The 26,767-nt window shown below is 42.7% G+C and overlaps 1 protein-coding gene across 2 annotated transcripts in view; it reads right to left on the bottom strand.

The window, feature by feature from the left end:
• The window catches only part of IFT80 (intraflagellar transport 80), a 1,621,792-nt gene that overhangs the window by 707,104 nt on the left and 887,921 nt on the right, over positions 1 to 26,767 (bottom strand). For both annotated transcript variants that reach the window (XM_069618463.1, XM_069618464.1), the window contains exon 13: positions 16,251 to 16,315. In XM_069618463.1, the coding sequence (XP_069474564.1) occupies positions 16,251 to 16,315 (65 nt within the window). The remainder of the gene's footprint in view (positions 1 to 16,250; positions 16,316 to 26,767) is intronic.

The following is a 26,767-nucleotide window of genomic DNA, read 5'->3' on the forward strand; positions in this document are numbered from 1 at the left end:
CAAAATGCACTGTCCAATAATATAGCCTCCCTCCAAACTAAAATTAAGAAAATGAAAGCATCATTGATACCTACAGTGACTACTACTACCCGACCTCCTAAAGCCCCTAACCTTCTAACTCCCATCAGCTTCACCAAAGTGTCTATCCTGGAAACAGAGATAATTATACTGTCCCTAAAATCATCCAACTGTAAAGGCGACAACTGCCCTGCCCAAATAGTCAAAGATGCAGCTAGAGATCTATCGCTGTTTATATCCAAACTTATAAACGCATCCTTCAAAACGAGCTGTATCCCTGAGAGCTTAAAAGAATCCTGGGTACTTCCTCTCCTTAAAGAAACAGACACTGGACCCGTCTATCCTTACGAACTACCGCCCCATTACAATGGTCCCATTTGTTCTTAAAATAATTGACAGGGTAGCGTACCTGCAGATTCAGGGTTACCTCGAAGCAAACCACCTTTTAGGTTCTCGACAATCAGGATTTAGACCTCAACATGGCACTGAGACAGCACTTATAGACCTCAAGAAACAAACTGATGAGCTCAAGGACAAGGGTAAAACGGCCATGTTACTGCTCCTTGACCTGTCGGCAGCTTTTGATTTGGTGGACCACGCAGTGCTCTGCCAACATCGAGCAACAGCGGCCCATTTCTCAAGTGACGTTATAGCCTGGGTCCAATCATTTCTAGCAAACAGAACCATGCAAGTATTCTCCCCTTCGGCCTCAGCGGACCCGATCCACACTACCTGCAGCGTCCCACAAGGTTCATGCGTCTCACCCACTATGTATAATATCTTTACTAAGCCCCTATTTGACAAATTGGGCAGACTGGGTGTTACCTACACTAATTACGTAGATGGGACCCCCAGATCCTCATCCCCCTTTCGGGAAATTTGGACAGTTATACAGCTTTGATAAATTAAATTTGCACACTCGTTCAGGCTTGGATGGCGTCCCATGACCTCTGCTTGAATGATGAGAAAACAGAGATATGATCCTTGGCTCCAAAGACAATTTAAACAAACCTTCCCCTAATTACGCCTCATTTAATATAGATGGAAATACAATTAAAACAGTAAATGAGGTAAAAACATTGGGATTCTATCTGGATTCCACCTTAACCTTGAGGAAATAGGAGAACTCCCTAGCCTTATCAACGGCCTACACAGGCAAACTCATCAGAGCATGCCGACCATATCTATCTGAAGCGAGTTGCATCACCCTGGCTAACGCTCTTATTTATCCAAGCTCGATTACTGTAACACACTTTATCTAGGAGCTAACAACTACATCCTCAATAAACTGCAAATACTGCAAAATAACGCTCTGAGAACGGCCTTGAACCTATCTAATAGAGAGCACATCTCAAGCACCAGAAGAGACCATCACTGGTTAAAAATCAGTGACAGAATATTACTCAAAACCACCTCACTCACCTATAAATGTCTCAACGATGAACCCCCCTATACCTTGTGGACAGAATAACTAGAAACACCTCCATGCGACCGTCTAGAGCCGTGAACTCCCACTGTCTAGAGATACCAAGGTTCAAGCTCACCAAAGATGGAGGAAGCAGTTTCCCTGTTAAAGCCGCACAATACTGGAATGCTCTTCCCCTGAACCTCAGAACGAACTAATCCTACACCAGCGTTTGAAGCAAATCACTAAACTGGCTGTGGTCCAATGATTTATAACGTCCAGTCCTCCGGCCCAACCACTTACCTCCTCATATTCTTAGGGAAACTTTTTGTTAGTTATTGTTTCATTACTTGTACTTTTAGCCTTACCTTCTTCTTACCTATAATTATTATTGTACTGATTATGCCCTGTATTGTACCTATACTATGCTGTAACCATGCCTAAAGTATTCTTTCCTGCTTCGCCCAGCTACCTACGGGTTCGGTGCGCATTACTAAATAAACAAAAAAACAAGCTTGTGTACGAGCGCAATAGAAATAAAATATCAAAACTCACCAAACCTCCCTTTATACAACATTAATAAGATACCACTTCGACATGAGAGATCCTTTCAAATCCTTTTTCAGAGACTAGGCATCCAGTCATTAGAGTATCTGGTACACAAAGGTCAATTCATAACGTGGGAAACGCTACAAACTAAGGGCGAATAGACATCGGTCACTCTGCTCATGTACTATAGCATCAGAGGTGCTGAGGGCGAGATGGCCACACTTCCCCAGGGCCCCCCCCACCCAAAGTATCTTACAGTATGCATTAAACCCTCTGAGACCTCAGAAAACTGGTATCAACGCTATATAAAATGGTCAGGGGAGGGAGGGCCATTACAACACAAGGCTATAGAACACCAAATGGGAAGACAACTTGGGGGAAACCCTGAATGAACAACAATGGAATCTCATTGGGCGTCAAACTCGTAGTCTGTCTCTGAACAACCGATTCAGGCTGATACAGTATAAATTCCTGCACCAAGTTTATTACTCGCCTGCCAAGCTACACAGAATCTTCCCGGAAAGGTTGTCTATGATGATATGATAAGGCATTTATAACGCACCTATAGGCAAGTGTTTCAAGGCGTGACAAGGCAAGGGAGGGGAACAAAGCGAGGACAGACAGCGATCCTTCTAGGCCAGATGTCATTCAGATCGCGCAAGTGCGTGGGAAGGGGCAGGGACAGTGCAGTACATGAGAATAGATGATAACAATAAGTAAATTAACGGCCAGCATGTGGCAAGTGCATGGGTAAGTGCAGACATCAGGTGTCAAGGGCTGGTAGGGGGGCTGTAGGGATCCAGAAATAGTCCCCAAGTGCGGGGTTTGCCAGTGTGTGCCGCTGGCGGGGGAGGGACCTGTGCCAGAGATCAGAGGGTGTCCAGGTAGCCAGTGCAATTCCGGTTACAGCCAGGAGGTCAGCAGAGGAGAGGAGGAGAAAAAGCAGAAGCAAAGAGAAAGGTTTTGGGGTGCTTCCGGAACCAGAGATGGTTCTCCTCAAGTTTAAGGGAGGCAGGGAGGCTGTTCCAGAGGGAGGCACCAGCCGAAGAAAGAGATCTACCACCAACTCGTTGCTTGGAGAAGCGACTGACCCTGAGGGGGTTGGAGTTGGATGAGCAAAGAGCTCGAGAAGGAAGAGAGAGTTGAAGGTATTGAGGCCCCAGAAGGCCTTATGGATGATGCAGAGGGTTTTGAACTTAATCCTCGCAGCCACTGGAAGCCAGTGCAGAGATTTCAGTCCTGGAGAGATATGATCCCTGGGCTTGAGGCCAAGGACAAGACTTGCAGTCCTGTTCAGGGGGGAAGTTCCAGTCCCATTGGTGACTTCTTGTTGTATGTGATGTTACGTGTATAATTAAATGCAATAAAGTTTAAACAAACATATACCACGTTTGGGGCAGATTCTTGCGTCCCTTTACAAAGTAACACGCAAGAAATTCAATTTTGAGTGGGGCGAAGAGCAAAATTGAGCATTCCAATTAGCCAAAGACACCATTCAGAAAGTACTTGATTTATGGCTGTTGAGGGATGGAGAGGTGAAACTCAACATATCCGTACAGGATGTCTATGCCAATTGGAGTTTGTGGCAAAAACAGGACAGGAAGCGAGTGCCCTTAAGATTTTGGAGTCGGAAGTTGCCCGAGGCTGGTGACAGATATACTCCATTTGAGAAATAATTGTTAGCATGTTATTGGGCACTTGTGGATACGGAATAAATGACGCTGGGTCATGTTAAGGATTTCAATCAGGCAATACACCCGGGTCTCGCCTAGCATGTAATGCACAGATGAAATACTTATCTATTGTGGCTATAGGTTCAATTTTCTCAGCGATATACCACTCATATAACATCCTTCTCAAAATAACCCCCAGGTCACAGAGTACCAGGAATCAGGCTGGTTGGTTAATGTACATATTTATTTATTTAATTCAAATCAAACACAAATTAATATATATGGAGCAGCAATCACCAATGTGGTGACAAAACAATCACAAAGTAAGGCAATTGGATTCACTTCTAGCAATACAGAATAGAAAAAGCAGGAAAAAGAACAGTTTTGTCTTGTGAAAAGATAGCGCTTAGGTTAAGGTTTCCCCCTGCAAAGTTCTCAATTCACAAATGAGCAGTTCTACACAGGTGTAAGTAAACAGCAGGTATTCAGGAGTAAAGAACAGTGTATAGGGTTTCAATGCAATCTTCCCTCCCCAGACAAGAGAGAAAAGCTTTTTTGGGAAATGTATACTTATTGATAGAAATTCCTATGAGAGCAACACTGAACAGATTCTAACCAACATGAGCTACAAGATGAGCAACAGAACACACTTTAAATCAGAATAGAAGTTAAGAAACACTTTGAATGGGAATTTACATGTGTAAAAACTTTTGCAGAAATGCGAATTTGCGCCTAAATTTCACTATGCGATTTTTAATAAAAACTGGTCAAATACAGTTGTTGATGTAGCTACAAGTCTTAGGTTTACCTGAGAGTTGAAAATAAGTCTTTAGCTATAAAATTGAAGAAGTTATGTACATTTTAATGAAAGGCGTTTTTGAAAAATATAGAACAGAGAAAAGCCAAAATTCGGTTTTAAAACAACAGATTGGTTTTATTTAAACTATTTTAATGACTAAGAAAAAGAGAATGCCACCCGTGAATCTCCACAGTTACACACGGCCGCTTGTAACTCTTCATGTGGCGGATACTACTTTTTTTAAAATGGGAATTACTTTATTTAAGCCAAATCACTAACGGCTTATGGTCTAGCAAAACAAATGAAAGAAATTCAGCGCTAACACTAGGGATTACAAAACAGGGTTACAAGAATGGTTCGGACAAGGTTAAAGGTTCTTAAGTTAAAGATGGGATAGGTTGGGATGGAGATAGGACAAGGCAAATATACTATGGGTCACTAGGATTCCAATTGATACTTACAGTCCATTCTAATTTCAGATTGGACCGTCAGGTTCTGGTCATCACGGATCAGTCTACAGGCAGCAGGGCACCTCTGGCAGAATTGGATCAGCTGGGCGGTTCTGGTCAATTGGACTGTACCTCAGATTGGATTGAATTGGATTGGCCCTTCTGGTCAATGGACACTGTAGATTAGCGTGATGGCGAGTTTAGCAAGCAAGCCTGGATGGCAGTGAGCTAAACTGGATCAGAATTATTCCCTTTGGAATGGTTTCAGGATTTGGGCCTAGCTGAAAAGAGTTCAGCAAATGCTGAGGCCTGGGTTTTGCAAAGTAGTCTGGAATCAGGCCAAGATGAAAATTCAGGAACAAGGTGAAGAAGTCAGGACCAGAGCGTCACGCAGAAATCAGGTGGTAGTAAGGAATCAGTGTCGTCGTGTGTTGTGAAGTTCCTATATTTATCATGCCACTCAGTTAATGGTAGGGGCAGAATTTCAAACCACACCCCCACGGCTGTGAGTGGTCAAAGGCACTTGCCTTCTTCTGGTTGGAACTCAGAAAAGAGCGGTCATATTTTATGATGTCATTTGGGAACTCCCACATTGATTTGAACCTCAATTTAACTTTCCCACAAATGCACATTTCTATAATTATGCCGTCTAATAAAATCTGACACATACATTACATACTTTGTGAGTTATCCTGACATCTAACTCCCATCTCAGTGAGAGCTAACTTTGTCGTTCTTTGAAATTTTGTCAATTTTAATCATAACTGTTTGGCCTAACTTATTCCGTACATATCTGGGCAATCACCTCTAGAACACGGGTATACAATATTATATTTGCAGCATCAATAGTTTTGCCACAATTATTCTTTTTGTGTAACCTTGGTCCCTTATGTCGTACAGGGTTCACTCACGTCTTCACAGAAAGGGCATACAATTAGATTTATAACTACCAATTTTTAGATTTGGCCTCCTTCATGGGGCAAAGTTAAAGGTTTTCAAAGCTTAATCACAAATAGGCATTTTAAACAACCAATGTCCGTTAGCATTTTTTTTCCTTCTTTCAACTGGCAACAACTGTCAAATTCCTTTGATCAGGGTGGGGGTCCAGAGGGAAGTTCACTGCCCCTCCCCTAAAGAGATCAGTTTTCAGCCAGCCATTGTTCTTGGCTGGGCCCCAGACGAATGTCTAATCAGTTCATTGTTCTCAATATGCGAGAACCCCCTGCAGCAATTACACCTTCCTGCTAGCAGTGGAGTGTCAACCTGAAGTGTCATCTTTCCCAGGCTGGGCACTGTCAAGTCAGAATTAATTATTTAATTAACTCCAGACTGGGTTTTGACTTTAAGATTCACCTAAATCTTTCATTTAAAACATAAACAAATCAACAGTTCATAGGGGATTTTGACATTTAAAGAATTAGACATTTCATAAAAACATGCTTTTAAACAGGCGATTTTGCACTTTCTTCAGGGAAAAAGCACATTTAAACTGAATCCTTTACATCAGAGTTTCCTCTGCAGCTCATATTTTATTCAGCACCAGTTCTTCTCTTAAATGCGGAGATTTGTTTGCAGTCTGGAAGTAAATATCCAGCCTTTGCTTGGAGTTTTCTCTGCACATCTGAAATTATTACATGTTTTGCCATTTTTAGCCGCATTTTTCCCATGGAACTGAAAGAAATGTTGCTGGGCTGCCTTTTTCATGAGATACATTTCTTCGCTGCTGTCTGTCAATGAGGCCCGGTTCTCTGGCCACACTGGATGATCTGTACCCCTTTTAATTTCAACGATTCACTGAAAAATGTATGGATCTAGCGCCAAAAAGCACTTTGAAGGTTGCAAAGCTGCATATTAAAAGGCCTTTTCAGTTTTTAGCCCAATTCTGTGGGCTTGCTTCATGTTAAATGTAACAGCACCCACTGGCATTCTCCTGCCTTCTGTGATTGTGACCCATGCGCAGTTTTGCAGATTTTTGCACACACAGGGGTTACCGCATCCATTTTTGGCTGTTTCTTTCCCCATTGGTAAAGGGGTGCAGTGGGGCACATCGGCATGGGTAAAAATATCCCAGTGTCATGATTTATTGATCAGACCAGAAATACCGATCATGCAGTGGGTACTGAGCTCCCCTAAAACACATAGAATAGGGCATGCACAAGAGGCCAGTATCATCAAATGAAATGTTACATTCAAGATCATACCAAGACAGGAAAGGGTGGAGATGCAAAATGACACAAGAAAGTGGCTGGGGTTCCACTAGTAGATTCGGAGCCCAAAGAGGGAATGACAATTTGCGAATTTCCTATTAAATGGGGAATCCCCTATGAAGAATTATCGAATGTGCATGTGGAGCATGCCTGGTTTACTGATGGTTCAGCCAAATATGTGGCAATTGAGTGACACTGGATAGCAGTAGCGTACAATCCCAAATCAAAACAGGTGTTAACCACCTCTGGAAAAGGGAGGAGTAGCCACTTAGCGGAATTGTATGCCGTGTAGCAGGCTTTGAAACAAGAGACGCCTGGGTGTTGTCACATTTATACGGACTCATGGTCTGTGGCAAATGGATTGGTGGCATGGTTGCCTACATGGCTAAAGAATGGATGGAAGATTCATGCTAAAGAAGTATGGGGCAAGGAACTATGGCGAGACATTGCTGAGATGCTAAAGCATACTACAGTAACTGTGTATCATGTAGACGCACATTGCGCAACTGATTCATTAGAATGATGGTTCAATTCTGTTGCAGACTAACATGCCAAAATTTCATGGACACAAGGGCTGAGGAGGATGATTTGAAAGGGATTGCTAAAAGGGCCCACCAAGAGTGGACAGCTCAGAGAGAAAGTTATCATCAGGTGGCCGCAAGACAGGGGAATTAGCATTCCATTAGAGGTTGTGAAGACAGTGATTTTAGAATGTCCTGTGTGTCAGCATAAGTAGCAGATATCTATTCCTTATATAATTCAAGGCACTTTGAAAAGAGGTAAATTGCCCGGACAAATTTGGCAGACCGATTATATCGGTCCCTTGCCTAATAGCCGGGGATGTAAATATGCGTGTACCATTGTGGACACATTCTGGTTACTTAATGGTATTACCATGCAAGAGAGCTACCCACATGAACACAATTAAATGTTTAGATCAGGAGGCTGTGTATTATGGAGTTCCCTTACAAATTCAGAGTGACAATGGGTCCCACTTTAAGGAGAAAGTTGGTTCTGGACTATTGTCAAGACAAAGGAAATGAATAGATCATTCATGTCCCTTACCACCTTGAGACTTTGGGATTATTGAGAGGATGAATGGATTCTTGAAACAACAGTTGTGCAAAACTGGTGAGGGTACCTTGAAAGGGTGGCGGGAACATGTGCTAGAGGTGGTTCAGATACTTAATAACCGTCCCATTGTGAACAGTGAAACTGTTGATACGCATGTTAACGTCAGCCTTGCAATTCAGACCTAACAAAGCATTGGAAACCCTTCTGTATTGGGAAATGTCTCCTGCCTGGGGCGTTGGCTCCTTATCGTGCCACTCCAGAGTCTGCTGGGGTGGATTTGCATGCAAGGGAAGAAATTCGATTGGAGCCCAGAGGCATCATTGTGATTGAAACAGGGATTGGAGTGCAAATTCCGTTTGAACATATGGGATTAATTGCCCCTAGATCTGGACTAGCTCTGAGAGCTATTGAGGTGTTGGGAGGGATTGTGGATGCAGACTATCCGGGAGAAATTAAGGTAATTCTTATGAATAGGGGAGAGAATATGTTGCCTATCCATGAGGGAGATCAGGTGGCGCAATTGATACTGGTACCTGTGAAATTGTCCCTGGTGAAGAAAGGGGAGCCACCAACAGTAGTGACAACACGTGGGACAGAGGTTTTGGGTCAACAGATACAATGGTTCCAGGTGCCAAGGTTTGGGTGGAGAAGCCTAATGGTCCGCCCGTACCAGCAGATGTGATAGCATCGGGAGATGATCAGTTGGTTCTTGTGATGGAACCTGAAAAACGAAAATGGACGCATATTCCCGCTGACAAATGTTATTTGCGCGAATGATGTACTCCGCTGATATCTTGTTTTTGAATTCTGATTTTATAGATCCTGAATATGCTGGTTGTCTGTGTCCAGCACGATGGAGTGCATTCGGGAGGGTCCGGGGACATGCTGGGAGAGTTGGCAAATGTCTCCATTCTACAGATGGAATCAGGGATATGGATGAAAACTGACACACCTGCTACCATCTTTGCACCGGATGATACGTCCATTGCAGCATATCGCAGTGTTTTGAGAAAACGGGGAGGGCAGAAGCGCAATGCCTTGCTCTTGCCCCTATCTGCAGTTTCTATGTCCTTTGTGCAACACGGCTACTCAGCCATTGACGGGCAGCCTAAGAATATATGGGTTTACCTGGCTCGACAAGTGTTGAAAATGTCGTATTTCTATTTGGTGGATGTGCACGATTCCACAAATCGGATTTCCACCTGCCTTGTGGCTATTCCAACACCCACCCCGATATTAAGAAATCTATTCAGGGTCTTGCATGAGAATTCTTTGGTTGAGGATTCTGATGTCAGGAATTCTCTTTCTGTTTCCAAGTATTGTAAGTTCTGCGCAGACACGGACTGCAGATGGAAAAACATGACTTGCATCATTACATACAATATCGCTCCTGCTGATGTTTGTTATCAAATGACTTGTGATCCGAACTATAATGGTAAATGTCAACAATTGGATTTGAATCAAGATGAGGGAAGAACTGGCTTTGAGCAGCGTTTATGTGCGCAATCAACAAGTGTTTGTGTTGATGTATCTAATAACATGTTGTGTAATTTTACCGTTTTAACAGCCAGTCACCTGAACCATGTGAAACTTCGCACGGGCTGGCCGTTCTCCTGTGGGAACTATACCTATTCATATATTCATGCTAACATTTCAGGTGGCCCCTGTGCTTTAACGCAACTTGGCCTAATGATATTTCCTTTGTAGCTTGCTATTTGGCGGTCTATGTGATCTGTACATTATACCACCCTATCACCCAATTGTAATTCTGATGTGCATTTGTGTCTGAAACAGAAGTGCCGGCGTTGGCCATTTTGTTGATAGGGATTTGGGGTCTAGCAGCAGGGGGGTTATAAAACCATGATTAACTTGGCTTGCTTGGTAGTGAAAGGGCTTAACAAGACTTCACATGCTTTAACAGAGTTACTAGATAATAGACATTTTAGAAAAGGTGTTTTGCAGAATAGGGCTGCTTTTGATTATTTGTTTTTGAAGCATAATTTGGGGTGTGATGCCGTAGAAGGGATGTGTTGTTTTAATTTGGAGGACCATTCCCATTCCATTGAAAAACATATTAAAGGATTGGAGGATCTTGTTGCCCGGGTCACCCAGGATCTGGATTGGGATTGGTGGGATCAGTTGTTTGCATGGATTCCCGAGACATTACGTTCTGTTTTTATCATATTTGAATGTTGTTGTATTTCATGTATTCCGAATTTGTGGAGGATGTTTAGTAGGTTTTGGGAACCATCCTTTCGTCCATTGGGTTATGGTAGTTGATTGTAGAAGGGATGGAGTGTAGCACTTATGCGAAAAATGAGCTAAAACAACATGGTGCCGGTGCGCAGCCATTTTGGACATTCGCTTCCATCACCGCAATGAAAGCCTATGTTTTCGTGGGCTCAGTAAGTAAACATGCATTTTTGCAGCACAGGCAAGGTCACATAATGATAACAAATAAACTAACTGTGGAGAATAGTAGTTGTATTGTCTGCTGAAGGACGAGCTAGAAAGGGAGTCAGAGCTCTCTGCAGGTGCAGTTATAAGGGATACTGGGAATGAAGGCAAGGAAGGGAATCTGGGTTTTTCCACTCCTAGCTGGATTTCTCCACTCTGTGCTCCTTATGCTTGTGGTCTGCTCTTCGGCCAAGGGCAGACATAATCAAGAGGGGTGGGAATTCCCACATAAAAAGAAGAGGTATTCCTCTTGGGAAGACAGTTAGAATTGTGCCCCCAGGTGATGCAGTCTCACTGAGAGGGAGGACGCTCAGCTCCAGACCCCGTTAGCATGAGTGATCTCTCAGTCTACCTGCTCTGGGACTAAGCAGTGTTGAGGTGGCCGAGAGGAAGGTGTCTTCTGGAACCATTATAACGGTGATGCATTTTCTTTATGTTTATGTATAAATGATTATATGTTAGTTATGTGTGTAAGCATAAGGTGTGAATAAAAGGCCTATAACGAGCCATTTTCTTTTCTTATAACTATTGGTCTAAGTGTGATTTCTTGCCTATCTGAGTCCAATAACTTTTTTTGTTAGGGTCTAGGGGGCGTAAATTTGATGTCGCTCCACGTGGCCAAGCATAAGCAAAACAGAGGTGGATGAGGAACTAGAAGGAGGGGGAAGAAAGAAGAGGTGGGACTAGCAAGTGGGACCATGTGGAGGAAGTGGGATTGGGAGTATGACAAAAACTGGGGATGCAGTCGAGAAATGAGGATGAGGAGACTAGAAAGAGGACAAGGATGAGGATTCAGGACTAGAGACTATGACGAGTGACCAATTCAGGGATAGGTCTAGGACAAGGCTCTAAGGTGAGGGACTGTGACAAAGGAGTAGAATGCAGGATTAGAGTCAGTGGTTAGGATGACTGATTAAGATGGGAGACTAGTGCTAGAACAAGGAATTAGGAACTAAAGAAGAGAGACTAGGACAAAGAACCTGGACAAGAGATTAAGTCCAGAAACAAAGGCAAGGGACTAGGATGGCAAGACTAGGACAACACAATAGGAATAGAAGAAGAGACTATGCCAAGAAATTAGTGTGACAGTCCAGGAGGAGAGACTGGACAAGGTCTAGGAGTAGGGACTATGAGGAAGTACTAAGACCAGGAAGAGGGACAAGGACGAGTTATAAGGACAAGAATGAGAAACTAGGACTAGGGTGAGGACTAGTATGAGGGACTAGGACGAAGGTGAGGCATTAGGATGAGAGACATAAAACAAGAATAAGATACAAAGATTAGGATGAGAGACCAGAACGAAGGACTGGAGCACGAGGCTACGATGATGGTCTAATATGAGGGAACAATATTAAGATGAGGGATATATGATTAGGAGTAATATGATAGATTAGGCCATATATACGAGAATAGGATTAGAGACTTGTGCTAGTACTAAGAAGATCTAGACAAGAGAGTAGGATGAGAAATTAAAATGGGGTACGAGGTCTAGGATGAGGGATTAGGACAACAGAATAAGATAAAGACGTGGATGAGGGACAAGTCACTAGGAGGAGGGACTAGGATAACAGACATGTGCACAAGACTAGAATGAGAGACAATGATAAGCAATTAAGATGAGGGGTTAGGATGAGGGTTCAGAACAAGAGACTAGGCTGCAATATGGTACTAGGATGAGGAACCATGGATGAGAGATTTAGGAAAAGGACAAGACACAAGGGTCGAAACAAGGGATGAGAGACTAGGGATGAGGGAGGAGTACTGGAACTGAGACTGGGGATGACGGGTTAGGACGACGAAAAGGGACTAAGAGAAGGAAAAGGGACTAGGAGGAGAGACTCAGAGGAAAGACTTGAACAAGGGATTAGAAGGAGAGAATAGGTCAGGGGTCTAGAAGGAGTATGAGAGAGGAGGACGAGGTTACCGGAGAGAAGGACTAGGACTAGGATGAGGAACTAGGATGAAATAGTAGGACTAGGACAATGAGGAGGGACTAAGACAAGAAGTAAGGACTAAGGACTAAGATGCGGTTCTAGGATGAGCATTAGGGACTATGGCCAGGTGGAGAAAATGGGATGAGGACAAGACAAAGAACTAGGACGAGAGACAAGCGTTAGAAAGTGGGACGACTAGGAGGAGGTACTAGGATGAGTTAATAGGACTAGGACGAATAACTAGGACTAGGAAGAGGGACAAGAATAATCAAATAGGATTAGAGACTAGGGCAAGGATTAGGAGGAGAGACTAAGACTAGGATTAAAGACTAGAATGAGAAACTAGAAAAAGACACTACTTTTTGACTTAAAACAAGCCTTCGGTAGTGTAAATAGAGTGAAACTATGGCCAAAATTACGAGCACAGGGTTGTGCCAAAAACATGCTGCAACCCATTGAAGCCCACCACACTAAAAGGACCATGCATGTCCGTCTAATTAATGAAGGTGAACTATCAGCACAAATCGATATTGAGAGGGGAGTCAAACATGGCTGCACCTTAGCTGCCACCTTGTTCAATCGATATTTAGCAGATTTGCCGAAGCTCTAAAGGAAACACTACACTTTCCTCCCAAGATAAACAACCAATCAATTTCAACTGTGATCTACGCTGATTTAGTCCTTCTGGCTCAAACACAGATTGGACTACAACGCTCACGTGACTCACTACAACACTATATGACAGTAAACGACCTGATCATTAACATCGATACATCAAAAATAATTTGGCCGCAAACTAGGGAAAAAAGGCAAAGGCTTTAGGTGGAGGTTGGGCCATGAACAACTGCAGGTAGTTGAATCAATTCGCTACCTATCTGTTAAGTTTAACAAATTAATCGAAGAAAACATTTGGCAATTGGTGCGAAAACAAACAGCCAAAATGTTAGCCTCACAAGGTTCCATACTACATGCAAGATATGGGTGATTTTCAATGTTATCCATGCGTACATTGTACGTACAAAAAGCAGCCCCAGTCTTGACTTACGGAGGAGACGCAACCCTAAACCTTCAGTAGAAAATTTGGACCGCCCTAGAGAGTTTGTTTTGGAAAACAACATTGACAGTACCGAAGAGTTTGCCAATAGATGTCATCAGAGCTGAACTAGGGCTCCAATCATTGCAGTCCATTGTAGCATGGAAATCCCTTTCATTATGGAGGAAAATATCAATGGATAAACCATCAATTCCCTATAACATCCTAAAGACAAAGGGTTCAGGAAACAATCGCGATCTCCTTGACATATGGAAAGAAAAATGCTTACATCAATTAGAACATTTGGAGTTGTCCATGGAATCACTTGTCTCAAACCCCTGCGGGATGAAAGAAAAATTAAAAAGACTTGACTGGATCCATACCATGGAAGTAAGAGAACAATATAAATCTCTCAAAAATTCGGTGCATGAACTTCGGGCTCTGACCACGATTCCAACATATCTACAGAAGTTCCCAAGCAGATACCGCAGCAATCAGTTTCTACGGATCAGACTAAATATCTATCCTACAATGGAGCGACTAAATACGAGGGCCCAACAAGAGACTAATGACGGTGTCTGTCGCTTTTGCAAGATTCCAGGAAACATGGAGACAGCGAAACACCTTATAACGATGTGACCTGCAGTGACGGCTGACCAATCGTTTTATCTTCTGAAATATGTCAAGAATGCAAGTTCTTTGACAGCAGATTAATGGTGGAACATGTTTCTCTGTGGTGAGAAACTAGCACTGGTTTGTGTAGGAGTCCATTTTTTAGATGGAATAATGAGAAACTGCTACATAAAGTGGACTAGGATGCTCACAAGGGCACACCCAGATGTATACATTTTCTAATTTCCTTTTTTAAGATGTAAACCACAATGAAGAATGTTGTCACTAAGACAATGTGAAGTGAGAGAACCTAGTGTGTAAAAAGATTGTAATAAACTAATTCACAATAAAAAAAAGACACTACAATGGCAGTCTTGAACTAAGATTAAAAAGAGGGACTAGGACAACAGGTTAGAAAGAGAGAAGAGGAAAAAGAGAAAGATAAGGTACTGGGCAGCGGGACTAGGGAAAGAGGCCAGTACAAGAGATTTGGACAGGGACTATGTCAAAGGACCAGTGCAAGGGACTAGACCTAGGACCAGGGAAAAGGACATGATACAAGATTAGGATGATGACTAAAATGATGCTGAGAGACTAAGACTAACCTGTTGAACTAAATGTGCATTCGGGAAGGGCATGGACTATGTGCTGCATTCCCTTTCCCTTTGAGCTGTGTTCCCCTCAGCTCTCATCTCTCCCCAGTAACACAATCCATGCCCGTGCAGAGTCAGATTTTGGAGGCTCTTCACTTCTTCCCCTTGAATCACATGGCCTTCAATCACAGTCCCTCCCTGCCGCACTGGCCCAGGTCCCATGGAATATGTTCAATTTTTTTAAGTTCAGCTGGAAGTTTTTGTTCTGCTGATTTATCCCCTTTGATATACAGAACACTGCATCCTTGGTCACTTGTGGGAGCCATTGATATCAGGCGTGCTGCAGTCTCACCCTGGTTAAGCTGCTCTATCATTCTTTGATATTGCACATTAGAGCACAGGAGGATTTTCTGTGGACACATAGAAATATCATGTGAGGAGCGGCGGGGGGGGTGTAATTCCTTCTATTTTTCTTCTTTAGGTCTACTCCGAAGACCCAAAACCCTGTGTGATCGACGTTTTTTGTTCAGCGACACAGAGTTACACTAGCATTTGTTTGACATTTGTAAGGGAGGAGGACAGGAATGTGCACCGGAATCTTGGCACAGTGTGCAGAGACCAGACAGGTAGAAACTACAAGGTCAATAGGCCCTCCCCAAAGTAAAAAAGGAAGAACATCCTACGAATATGCCCCCTGTGGGTGGAGTGGAGGAATACCTTTCTGTGAAACAAATAGCATCCTCAAGGCCAGAAGAAGCATGTTTCAGATCTTGCCTGTTAAGCAGGGACCATGCAAGCTATTAATCAGGAATCAACAAAAGGCAATGACACCGACCAAGACCTCAACGGACGCCCAATCAGGAAATCACATTTTGTAAATAGGGCTATGGCAGGTTTACATCATGTCTCATCCCAACATTATGCTACAGAAACCCCTGATTGTTATGTTTAGCATTCCCCTAGGTCGAATTGGCATCTACCCCTTCCTGTCCTTAGCCAGCGGCTGCAAAAAAAAAAGAAAGAAGGCGCAAGTCTTTGGACCTCGGAAGCCAGAACAAAAGCACTCATCTGAGAGTGTCTAAAGTACCAGGAAAGGGAAAATTCGGAAATGTGGGATTGTTTTACCATCACCTTTTAAACCAAGGCTTCCTTGGTTAGACCTTTGGAGTTGGGGAAAAGCTATGGTTGACCTTTGGAACTATGTTGACCAGCAGGCCTTCATTTTGCTCAGTAGATCTCCCTCCACTGGCACCCTTCTTTCAGTTACTAATAAAACTTGAGTCAACCACCCATCACTACGTCCAGCTGTTCTGTTCCATAATTCTCATAACACACTTCACCAAAAACACGTCTTATAACATTAGGTTTAAGTGTAAAATAAGAAGAATTGTGACTTTCTTATAATTAGGCAGAACATTAGGATTAAAACATGAAGAAAGTATATCACCTTATGTGTAAGAGGCTTTCCATCGCCGTGTGGTTTCCCAGATAAGGCATCAAAAATATAGATAACTGAAAGAGTGAAAGCATAGGAAAAACATTAAATAAGCATGGTGACGATTATGTGGTTTCCATAAGCACGAATCCACACAAAGTTTTTAAAAAACTGCCCAAAAAAGTAACACATATAACATGTATCAGATTTACCACCATTGCAAAGTATGAAATACTTTTTCGCACAAATGCAGTTTAACTGTCTCTCACTACTTAATAAATAGTGATTATAAGCTGAGGATAGCATGCAACTCCATTGAGAATACTGTGGTGAGGTGGAGTAAGGAGTCGGACAAATGGCTGACATGTTTCAACACGTTATATTTGTAAAGATAAAGAAAAGGTCCTACCTCTCCCTATTTCTACCTAACAAACATCAACTCGGGTGCTCGTTGTCAGGATGTTTGAATAAAAAGTGTCCATCCTTTGTCCAAAACCTACTCTAACCCTACCACTATTTTACAAAAGGGTCCAGCATCCTACACAGAAGTAATACCAGAAGAATGACTTCCTTCTCCTGGTGAACTGGCTCAGTCTTTATCTCTTTTCCAACAATATTTTGCACTAGCTTCTGTGACGAATTCCAGGGTATTGTCACTGCTCCCATAGGGGGAGCGCCTTCCCATGAGGCCAGGGATGTGAGGCCGCTACCAAATAGTCCCCCCTGGGGGTGGTGCTCAGCGGGTGGATCTCATGGGAGGAAAAACTCCCAGTAGGACCAGTGATGACCGCATTGGGAGAATGTGGTATCCCTGCCAATCACCTGATCCTAGACCCCGATCCTACAACCTTAACAACAATCCTTTCCCTGAAAGGGTCATGGGTTGTTACCCTAACATTCCCCTACAACGTACTGGGACGAGGAAGAATAGGAATTACCCAAGTGAAGATCCCTTTCCCAGTACTTCGACGAGGATGCACTCCATTGACCCACAAGTTTAGTTTGTTTATTTGTAGAGTGCACCAAGCCCTGAAGCATCTGGGCACTTATCCTCCAGGTTACAAAATTACATACATTTATGATTCTTTTTACAGAGGGTAGATACAGGCAGATACGTTACATACCGTGTGTTTACATATTTACAAGAAAGTAGATAGAACGATATATACAGAACTGTGAATGCAATAAGTTACAGTGTCAATGTGGAGTAGTTAAAGGCGGAATCATGGGGTGCTACAGTCTTGATCCTGTAGCCATAGCTTTGCATTTTTTCTGAACTGGTGATAGGAGGGTTCAGATCTTAGTGATATGGGGAGAGCATTCCAGCTTTTAGCAGCTAAGACTGGGAAGCTAATTCCTCCTGCTCTTTGTAGGTTGAACCTGGGTATTTTGAGGCAGTGAGCCTGAGCGGTTCAAGTGGGTCGGGATGGTATGTTGCGTGAGATACTATTGGATAGATATTTAGGGGCCAGATTGGCGAGACACTTATGTGTCAGTGACAAGGTTTTTAGTGCTATTCTTTGCTTGATGGATAGCATTTCAGATTGCACCTAGTTTTGGAATATGTTGAGACCTGGGTATGTTCATTGCTGCTCTAATGGCATTGTTTTGGGTGACTTGCATTTTCTTAAGGTTCTGATGGGTTGTTCTTCAATATAGTGCGTTACAATAGTCTAGTTTTGACATGACTAGTGTTCTGGCTATTGTGATGCAATTTGCCGTTGTGATGAAAAGTCTGCATGCAGTAATTAATTTGCACGTGTAGGCGGATAAGGAGGCAATTGCGTTGGTTTGTCTGGTTAGGGAGAGAGCTGAGTCTATGTAAATGTCCAAGGTTTTTACAACCTTTGAGATTTTGGTTGTGTTCCCATCAATGTTAAATGAGGTGAATTGCTCAAGTTTTTTAGGGTTTGATGAGGAGCCTCGGAGAAGCAGCTCTGTCTCATCATCATTAAGACAGAGTCCATGCTGAATAATGAGGTAGATGTCATTAAGGGTTTTGCTATCCGTGTCATAGTCTCCTGTGATGGGGCTGAGTATTTGGGTGTAATCACCGTAATTGGTATAGGACACCCACAAATTATAAAGTGTTGGGGACACACAGGATCCTTGGGGGACTCTGCATGTTGGTTTGGCAGAGGCTGAAGGTGCAAAGACCCCATAGATCTGTTGTTGAAGAATGATTGGATCCACGCATTGGCTTGTTAAGTGGTTGCAGAGGATTTTATGGTTTACCAAGTTGAACGCTGCCGACAGATCTAGGAGGAGCAGAATGGCCAATTTGCCTTTGTCCTTTAGGGCTTGATTTGGGTCTTAATATCAATCAGGGCTGTTTCAGTCCCATGTCTAGGTCTGAACCCTGATTGTCCTAGGCAAAGTAGGTTGTTAGATTCTAGGTGATGTTGAATCGGCAAGTATGCTGCTCGATCTAATATCTTCAGCAGAAAATTAACAGTTACTGACCGTAGTGACTATCGTACTCTTAGTCCATAGTCCCCCTTTCCGCCATACTGTATGGGCGTCCCACGCGAGGGACGGGAGACAGAACCTTTTTCACCAGAAAAAATCTTCTTCCCCTTTAAATTTAGAGGCGCGGCCCTGGGAGCATGCGCTCGCCTGGCTCTACCCACCGGCGCCACTCCTCAGTCCCCATTGACGCGTCGACAATAATAAGCATTGCCTAATGACACCAGTATTATTAGGGGGAAGGATGGTGGGACGTATAGAGGAAAGGGGACTATGGACTAAGAGTACGTTAGTCACTACGGTGAGTAACTTAATTGCTCTTACGTCCCGTGCCCTTTCCTCCATACTGTATGGACGATTATAACTGAAAGTAGCGCCAGGGTGGAGAGGAGCCCCTCCTTAAGAAAACCGGTTTCTTAGAACTGCCTGCCCGAATGCCGCATCTGACCTAGAGGTGGCGTCCGAAAAGTAGTGTTTACTGAAAGCCGAGTGGGTGGCCCAGGAAGCCGCATTGCTGATGGACCTGCCACGGCACATGCCGTTGAAGCGCGATGGCCCTGGCCGTCGCTCTGACCGCATGGGCATGTAAGTCAGTCGGCACTGGGTTGTGCTGCCCCTCATAGGCTTCCTTGATTGCTGCAATCATCCCCTTGCTATGGAGGCCTTGGAGGCCTGATAACCGGGTCTTGACCGACCAAAAGTGTCAAATAAGGCATCTGCTATTTCCTAGTTGAGATGGAAGGAGGAGGTCACCTCGGGTAGGAAAGCAGGGTGCGTCCGCAGGACGACCATGTCCCTGTGAAAAGTGCTGTAGGCTTCTGATGCCACCAGAGACTGGATCTCGCTGACTCTGCGAGCTGAGGTGAGGCACACGAGCAGAGCTGTCTTTATGGTGACCAGCCTGATGTCTGCGGATGCCATAGGCTCAAAAGATTTGTGCGCCAAGGCGCCCAACCCAACATTAAGGTCCCACACCGGGTGTGGCTTCTTTATAGGCGTGTAAAGCCTGTGGAGGTCGCTTGACCATTTACTCTTATATTGGCTCCTAGTAGCCTTGCTTCTAGCGCCCTGGATGATACATAGGTTAGCTTGAGATAGGCTTAAGTGTTTCACTGTGACCTGCTCAGGAGACACGCTGCAAGAGCTAGCTTGTGAGGAGCAGGGTGGAGTACCCTGCCCCCCTGCTGGGCCAGGAGAGTGGCGCCCAAACAGACAGAAGAAGAATTCCCAAAACAAGCTACCTACCTGTGTCACACTTCTGGGCTGGTTATTTAGGTTGAAATGAGGCAAACGTGAATCACAGTCTTGTGGCAAAGCAAATATCACAAGATATGCACATAGACTAGTATTTCAAAAGGAAATATTCAATTTTATATTTCTAGTACATATCAAAAAAGGAACATAATGGGTCCAATTATTAAAAGAGCACAAGACAAAACAGAGAGAAATCACAGTCCTGTTGGAAAAAAAACTCATGTGAAACGATCACGTGAATCTATTTACTTGAGTCAAATTGTACATCAAACCTGTTCTATTTTTAAGGTGATGTTAGTAGTGAAAAAAGTGACTTCACATCATAGACATAGTATTGTAGTACTTTTGCAAAGACCCCAGTCGGGACAATGTGTGAACATAAAGCCGTGTGGGGAACGTGTCAACAGGATGGCTCTGTTTCCAGCCTTAAGAGAGTTCAGTCTTCGGAAGTTCAAATATGACTGTTGTCCATTGAATGAATATTGGACCAGATAAGGCTTTCATCAGGACACATAAACGGCAGCTTTAACCCAAGAGTCATATTCTTCACAGTAGGTGTGAGATGTCTAGTGATGTATCTCTATGGACAAACAAACATATATGTTAAACACTAGCTATATTGCAAATGGCAATAGTGAAGATTCCACATGAATCCTAATAGAAACAGCCCTTTCATACAATGTTCAACCTGGACATATTCATAGTTAATCATGTATATATCTCTTCAAGTTATTTAAATAGCATGTTTGTCATTTGGCTATTTGGTGTATTTTACTTTCACAAATAGATGTGACTCCACATCTTGTGTTGTTGCGTAATACAGCAAATGAGGATCACGCAATTATCCCATTTATGTAAATCAAAATTAATTAATACGCTCTAGTTATCGTAGTACCTTTCGGGAAATCTTCAAAGAAGTGCTCTGCATGAGTCAAACGATGTCTGTAAGTACTTCACACATGCCTAGAAGGGCAGCTATGCCGGTCATTAGCCATCACTGGCTGTGTAGGAAACACAACAATGTAAAAAACGCAAAAAACATGTGTCATCATATGTCTAAATAATATCCCATTTGATATTAGAAAATGTGTGCATATGTGTACTCATACCTTCCATGAATTGTTAAGTTGGTGAAACCAGCGGTTTATTATTCTGAATGGGCGTCACTGCAGTGATGGTGGTATTCGACCCAAGTGTGGCACGTACAATAACGGTGTTCTAGAGGCACAGGAAAGTGAAAAAAAGACTCTAAGACACAGAGTCCTTGCTGAGCTTACTACGTTCAGACTCGTATTTTTGATACATGAGGAGGACTTACTTTTGATTTTCGGAGCACTCTTTCCCTCTAGCAGAACGGCATCACCATTTCTGAGTCCGTATAATCAGTTCAAGCGGTTAAATACTCACATACTAACGTGGACATGATCATGTGGTCCAGCGAAAATCGCCTGTAGGAACTGGGAAATTGTCGGCCATCTTAGAGCGTATAAGGAAAGTGGCCGTACGAGTATCTGCGCGATGGCACTGACATACTCGGCAAAGGTAAAATTAAGCTAATGGTTCCCATTAGTGTGTCAGGACAGAAAAAGGATTAATCACAGAGTGGCGGACCAACTTAAAAAACAAGTGATGATTGATCTATCTTGCTATGTAGAAATGGCTAAATTCAGCGTCAAGAGGGATACATAAGGACACGTGATCCAAAATAATGATCTGTTGTCTACTGATGGATGGAAAAACTAAGACACATGTATGGAAACTGGGACATAGATATGTGCTGTCTGGTTATGGAGGTATGGTGAGGATCCTGATAAAACCCAATGGTACCGATCAGGAACCTATTTATGTACAAACAGGTTCCATTCGATATACAAATGTAATCCACATTTGACCGAATCTTGTTTATAAATCCATTTCTGCTCCAACTTTCGCAGATTCAGGTCCCTATCTCCCCCACAAGGGTGTCATGTCATTGTGGGAGTGTTTCATCTTGTTGTAATGATCAACTAGTGGTTTGTCTTTAGTGCCATTCTTGATACAGGAACGGTGTTCCCCTATTCTAGTCCTGATGGTTCGTTTAGTTTTACCGATATACATAAGTTTGCATGGACAAATGATGCAATAAATAGCCCATTTAGTTGCACAGTTTGAGAACGATTTTAGAGTCCAGGTGCCAGTTTTTAGCTCGACACTTAACATTTTTAGTGAAATTGCACATTAAGCATTTGCCACATTTGAAGTGGCCTACAACTGGAGGTAAACTCCATAGTGTTGGTTGTTTAGGTGTTTTGATGGGCTGTCTAGGATACGTGTGAACCAGTCTGTCACCAAGGTTTTGTAACCGTTTAAAAGCAAAACGGGGGGGGAGGGTGGAATAGAAAACGACTCTGTGTTAATCATTTTCCAGTTTTTTAGAATGGTTCTTCTCAAGGCATTGCTGAGAGGGGTGAAAGTTGTCACACAGGTGATTTTATCCAGCTTGGTCCGATCTTGTTTAGAAAGGCAGTCAGCTCTTGGAGTGTTTTTCGCCCTCTTATATGATCTCCTAATGGTGCAGGGAGGATATCCCCTGGCTATTAGATTGCGCTTCAGTTTTTCACTGTGGACTCGAAAGTCTTGTTTTTCAGAGCAATTCCACCTGGTCCTTAGAAACTGCCCAAAGGGCAAGTTTTCTTTAAGTGATTGAGGATGAAAACTACCAAAATGTAGCAGCGTATTTTTCTGAGTCGGTTTTTTGTAGAGGCTGGTTCCAATTGTGTAATTTGGTGTGCGGCATATGAGAAGATCCAGAAATGGTATTTCTCTATTGTTGGCTTGCCATGTAAAGTGGAGGGACAACTCACACTGGTTAAGCCAGGTATTAAAGCTTGTAAATTCTTCCATAGTACCGCGCCAAATCATAAAAATGTCATTGATATAACGATGCCATGTGTGGATATTTTTGCCAAAAGGATTGGTGTCATTGTATATATGGGTGTTCTCAAAGTGATCCATATATAAGTTTGCCAAATCTGGGGCAAAAGTAGCCCCCATGCTCGTGCCATTCAGTTGTTGGTAGAAGGAACTGTTATGAATGAAGACATTTTTTGTTAAGGCCATATGTATGCACTCGGCGATAAACGCCGAGGGTGGTTGTTTGTCAGACCGTGTTTCCAATAGTTTCAGCATGACATCAATACATTTCATCTGGGGTATAGTAGTATAGAGTGAGTGACGTGATGTCAAGGGTGACCAAAAGGTCGTCAGGCTGAATAGTGATAGAATCCAAGATTTTTATCATTGAGGTGGAGTCTTGGATGAATGATTTCATTTGGTTAACAAAGGGTCTAAGGAACACGTCTGCATACACTGATAGAGGTTCTAGAAGTGAACCTATAGCTGAAACTATTGGCCGTCCTGGCGGGCAAGTCAGATGTTTATGTATTTTTGGTAGGCAATAGAATGCCGGAGTGACCGGATATCTGTTAATCAGAAATTGTTTTTCTTCATCGTTAATCCACCCTTGGTCAGCTGCGTGTATCATCAGACTAACTATTCCCTCCATGATTTTGGTGGTTGGATCAATGGGAATGGGTTTATATACTGATAGATCGGATAGTTGTTTACTGATCTCTGTATTATAAAGGTCAGATCCCCAGAGTACAATACCTCTGCCTTTGTCAGCCGGTTTGATTATAAATAAGGGATTAGATTCCAAATTTTTCAGAGCCAGTTGTTCTGCTTTTGAGAGATTATTTTTGTGTTTGTTTTTATTGCTGCACAGAAATTTCATTTCTCTTAATATTTTGTTTTTAAAGGCTAGTATTTCTGGTGATACCATCGATTGTAGGGGAGTGAAATTGGACGGTGTTTTTTTTCCTGATCTATTGTCGTTGTCTGGGACTGGATCATTTTTGTCATGGAAGAAATAGCGTAGTCTGACGACACGAAAAAAGTTTCGCATTTCAATTTCTGTTTGAAAAGAATCTGCTCGTGATGCAGGAACAAAGGATAGCCCCTTGGACAAAACCTTTATTTCATCAGGCAGTAGTGTGTGTTCACTTAAATTGAAAATCGGAGTTACCAAGTAGGTGGGGGGATCCATTGGCGGGTCCGCATCCCGTGGTTGCCCCATTGTCCGTTTCTTCCCCGATTTCCCCGTTGTTGAAAAAACTGTTGTTGTCCCCTTTGGGGTTGGGTAGTGCCGCTTGCATTTGGAGCATTTGCAGAGCTATCTGAATCACTACTATTGGAGGAGTTGGAGTAGTTTACAAACGTTCTGTTTCTTCGAGATCTTGCTTGTGGCTGTCCACTCCAGTTCGTCTGGTTTGCTGGTTTGAGTTGTGTTGTTGGAAAAAACCCGGGACTAGATATGGATATGTGATTTCTTCTTTATAATTAGCAATATCCTTTTTCAGTTTCCAGATTTTTTTGTCTAATGTCAAAGTTTGAAATGTAGACATCTCTGTATTCATTTTTTTCTTTCTTTTTTTTTTAGTTCATTACAAACTTTTAAAATACAAATTTTGAATTACAGGAATTCCACAGTAAAAAATTCCACAGTAAAAAAATCCTCAGTAAAAAAGACAAAGAAAGGGGAACAAGAAACAAAAGAAAGTAAAAGAAGACAAGCGAACTTAGAGAAAGAATGAATACGGGTGGTTCTTCCGATTAATCTAAAAATAGAGAGATGAAGTCGTACTATTTCAAATGGACCAAGAAGCTAATTTCAGGCTGAACAAAGACGGTAGATGAAATGGCACCCTTCGTCCAGATTCACATGTTATTTCCCTTCGTTGTTTAGGCACTTTTCCAAATTCTCTAAAAAGAATGTTAGTGCAAAGGTTACTTGTTTGATGTCTCCTTGATGGAGCAGACTCCACACTATTTCTGCGCTTCGGCATGTTGCCAAGACATTTACCTTTTTAAGAATGGCTTGCCTTAATCCGTCAAACTTTGGGCATATCAGGACGAGATGTTTCAAGGTTTCTTTGTCTTTTTTACAAAACCGACATTCATCATCGGTTATTACTGATTTGTTCCAGATGTTGGTTTTTTCCTTAGTGCGGTACAAATTTAGGCGAAACAGCATAAAAGTTCTTCTTTTATGATTAGAAGGGAAGAGTTCCAAATATTTAGGAAGTTTCAAGGGTTGTCGAGCTTCTATGGGCGCGTTCTTCATGCAACAATGTGCTCTTCTCAGTTCTGACGTTTCAGTCCAGTCTTGATCCCATAGTTTTTTTTAAATATTGTTTGGGTTGTTAATGAGTGTATGTAGATCTGTTGCCAGATCACTTAGAAATTTTGCGCATGATTCTTTCCACATCGTCAGTATAGACGTTGGTTGGGCCGCCCCATCAGAATTTAAAATTTGGAACTGCGGGTAGCAGTCGGCTCCCATAATTTTCCGATATAAGGTTAAAGTGCTCCATTGTATTTGGGCATTTTTCGAGATCAACCCAAGTTCATACCGGAGACATGCAATCGGAGCTCCTTTTGGTAACCGTAAGATCTTGGACCAAAAATTGTTTTCACACCAAGGCCAGATGGTGTGTGAGCATCCAAGCATCGTTTCCACTCCAAATATTAACGATGGAATGACTTTCACTCGATAAAAGTCCATGACCGGTTTGAGCCTGAATTTCCCATATTTGTTGTTGATCACAGCTCCTTGAGCTGTTAGCATTCTGCATTTTCGTCTGATCTTTTGCATCATTGGCTCATAGTTTATGTTTGAGCTGATTGTTACTCCCAAGTACTGCACTTGGGTCGCTTGGGCTATTAGCTTGTTTCCGATGTACCATTTCGGTTCCTTTTTCCTCTTCTTTGTCCTTAGATTCTGAAAAGTTAGGATCTCCGTTTTAGATAGATTGATTGTTAGCCCATTTTTTTCCAAATACAGCTCTAGGGCTATCAGCATTCTCTGCAGACCAATTGGAGTCTGATCTAAAATGACCATATCATCTGCATAGGCCATGTGGTGCAGCGCTCTCTCATTTGTCTTCGGAGGGAAGGAGCGGACTTCCGACAGGTCTTTATCTACATCTGAGATTAGGAAATTAAACAGAGTTGCCCCTAATGGGCAGTCCTGCTTGACCCCTCTTGATGTTAATATTGGAGAAGAGAGCAAACCCGCCTGGTTCAGCCTTATGCGAATTGATGTATCTGAATGTAGATCGTGTATTGGTGTTAACAAATTTCCTGGGCAGCCGTAGTGCTCAAGTTTTCGCCATAGAATTTGACGGTCTACACTGTCAAAAGCACAGGCCAAATCAACAAATGCCACATAAACCTTCTTGTTATTTTTAATCGCCTCCATTTTCAGGATATTAAGCATCAACAGATTCAGGGCACAGCCAACTCCTTTCACGAATCCCGTTTGCCGGGTGTCGAAGTTGTTGGAATCGTGTATCCATTTGGTCAGATGGTATAATATTTGACTTGCAAAGATTTTCCCGAGGACATCCAGGAGAGCGATTGGCCTAAAGTTTCCCTGCTGGCTTCTATCTCCTTTTTTGAATATTGGTACTATAATGCCTGTCTTCCATGACATTGGGGCTCTGTTTTTTTGATATGTTTCGAAAGAGGTTGATGCAAAACTTTGACCAGGCCTCAGGATGTTCTTTTAAGAGCTGATTTGTGAGCCCATCGGGCCCTGGGGCTCTTGAAGTACTCAGTTTATGTATATTCTTGAGTATATCTTGTTCGGAGATTTGGAGCACTCAATCTTTCTTATCATTTGTTAGTTCATATCCAATAGCAGTTTGTTTTGCAAACAGGTCTGAGAAATGTTTAATCCAACGAGCCTCTGGGACTAGACTTGAAAGGAG

Source organism: Ambystoma mexicanum, chromosome 10 (genome assembly GCF_040938575.1).
Source record: "Ambystoma mexicanum isolate Mex_15411 chromosome 10, UKY_AmexF1_1, whole genome shotgun sequence".
In the NCBI taxonomy this organism is placed as follows: domain Eukaryota; kingdom Metazoa; phylum Chordata; class Amphibia; order Caudata; family Ambystomatidae; genus Ambystoma; species Ambystoma mexicanum.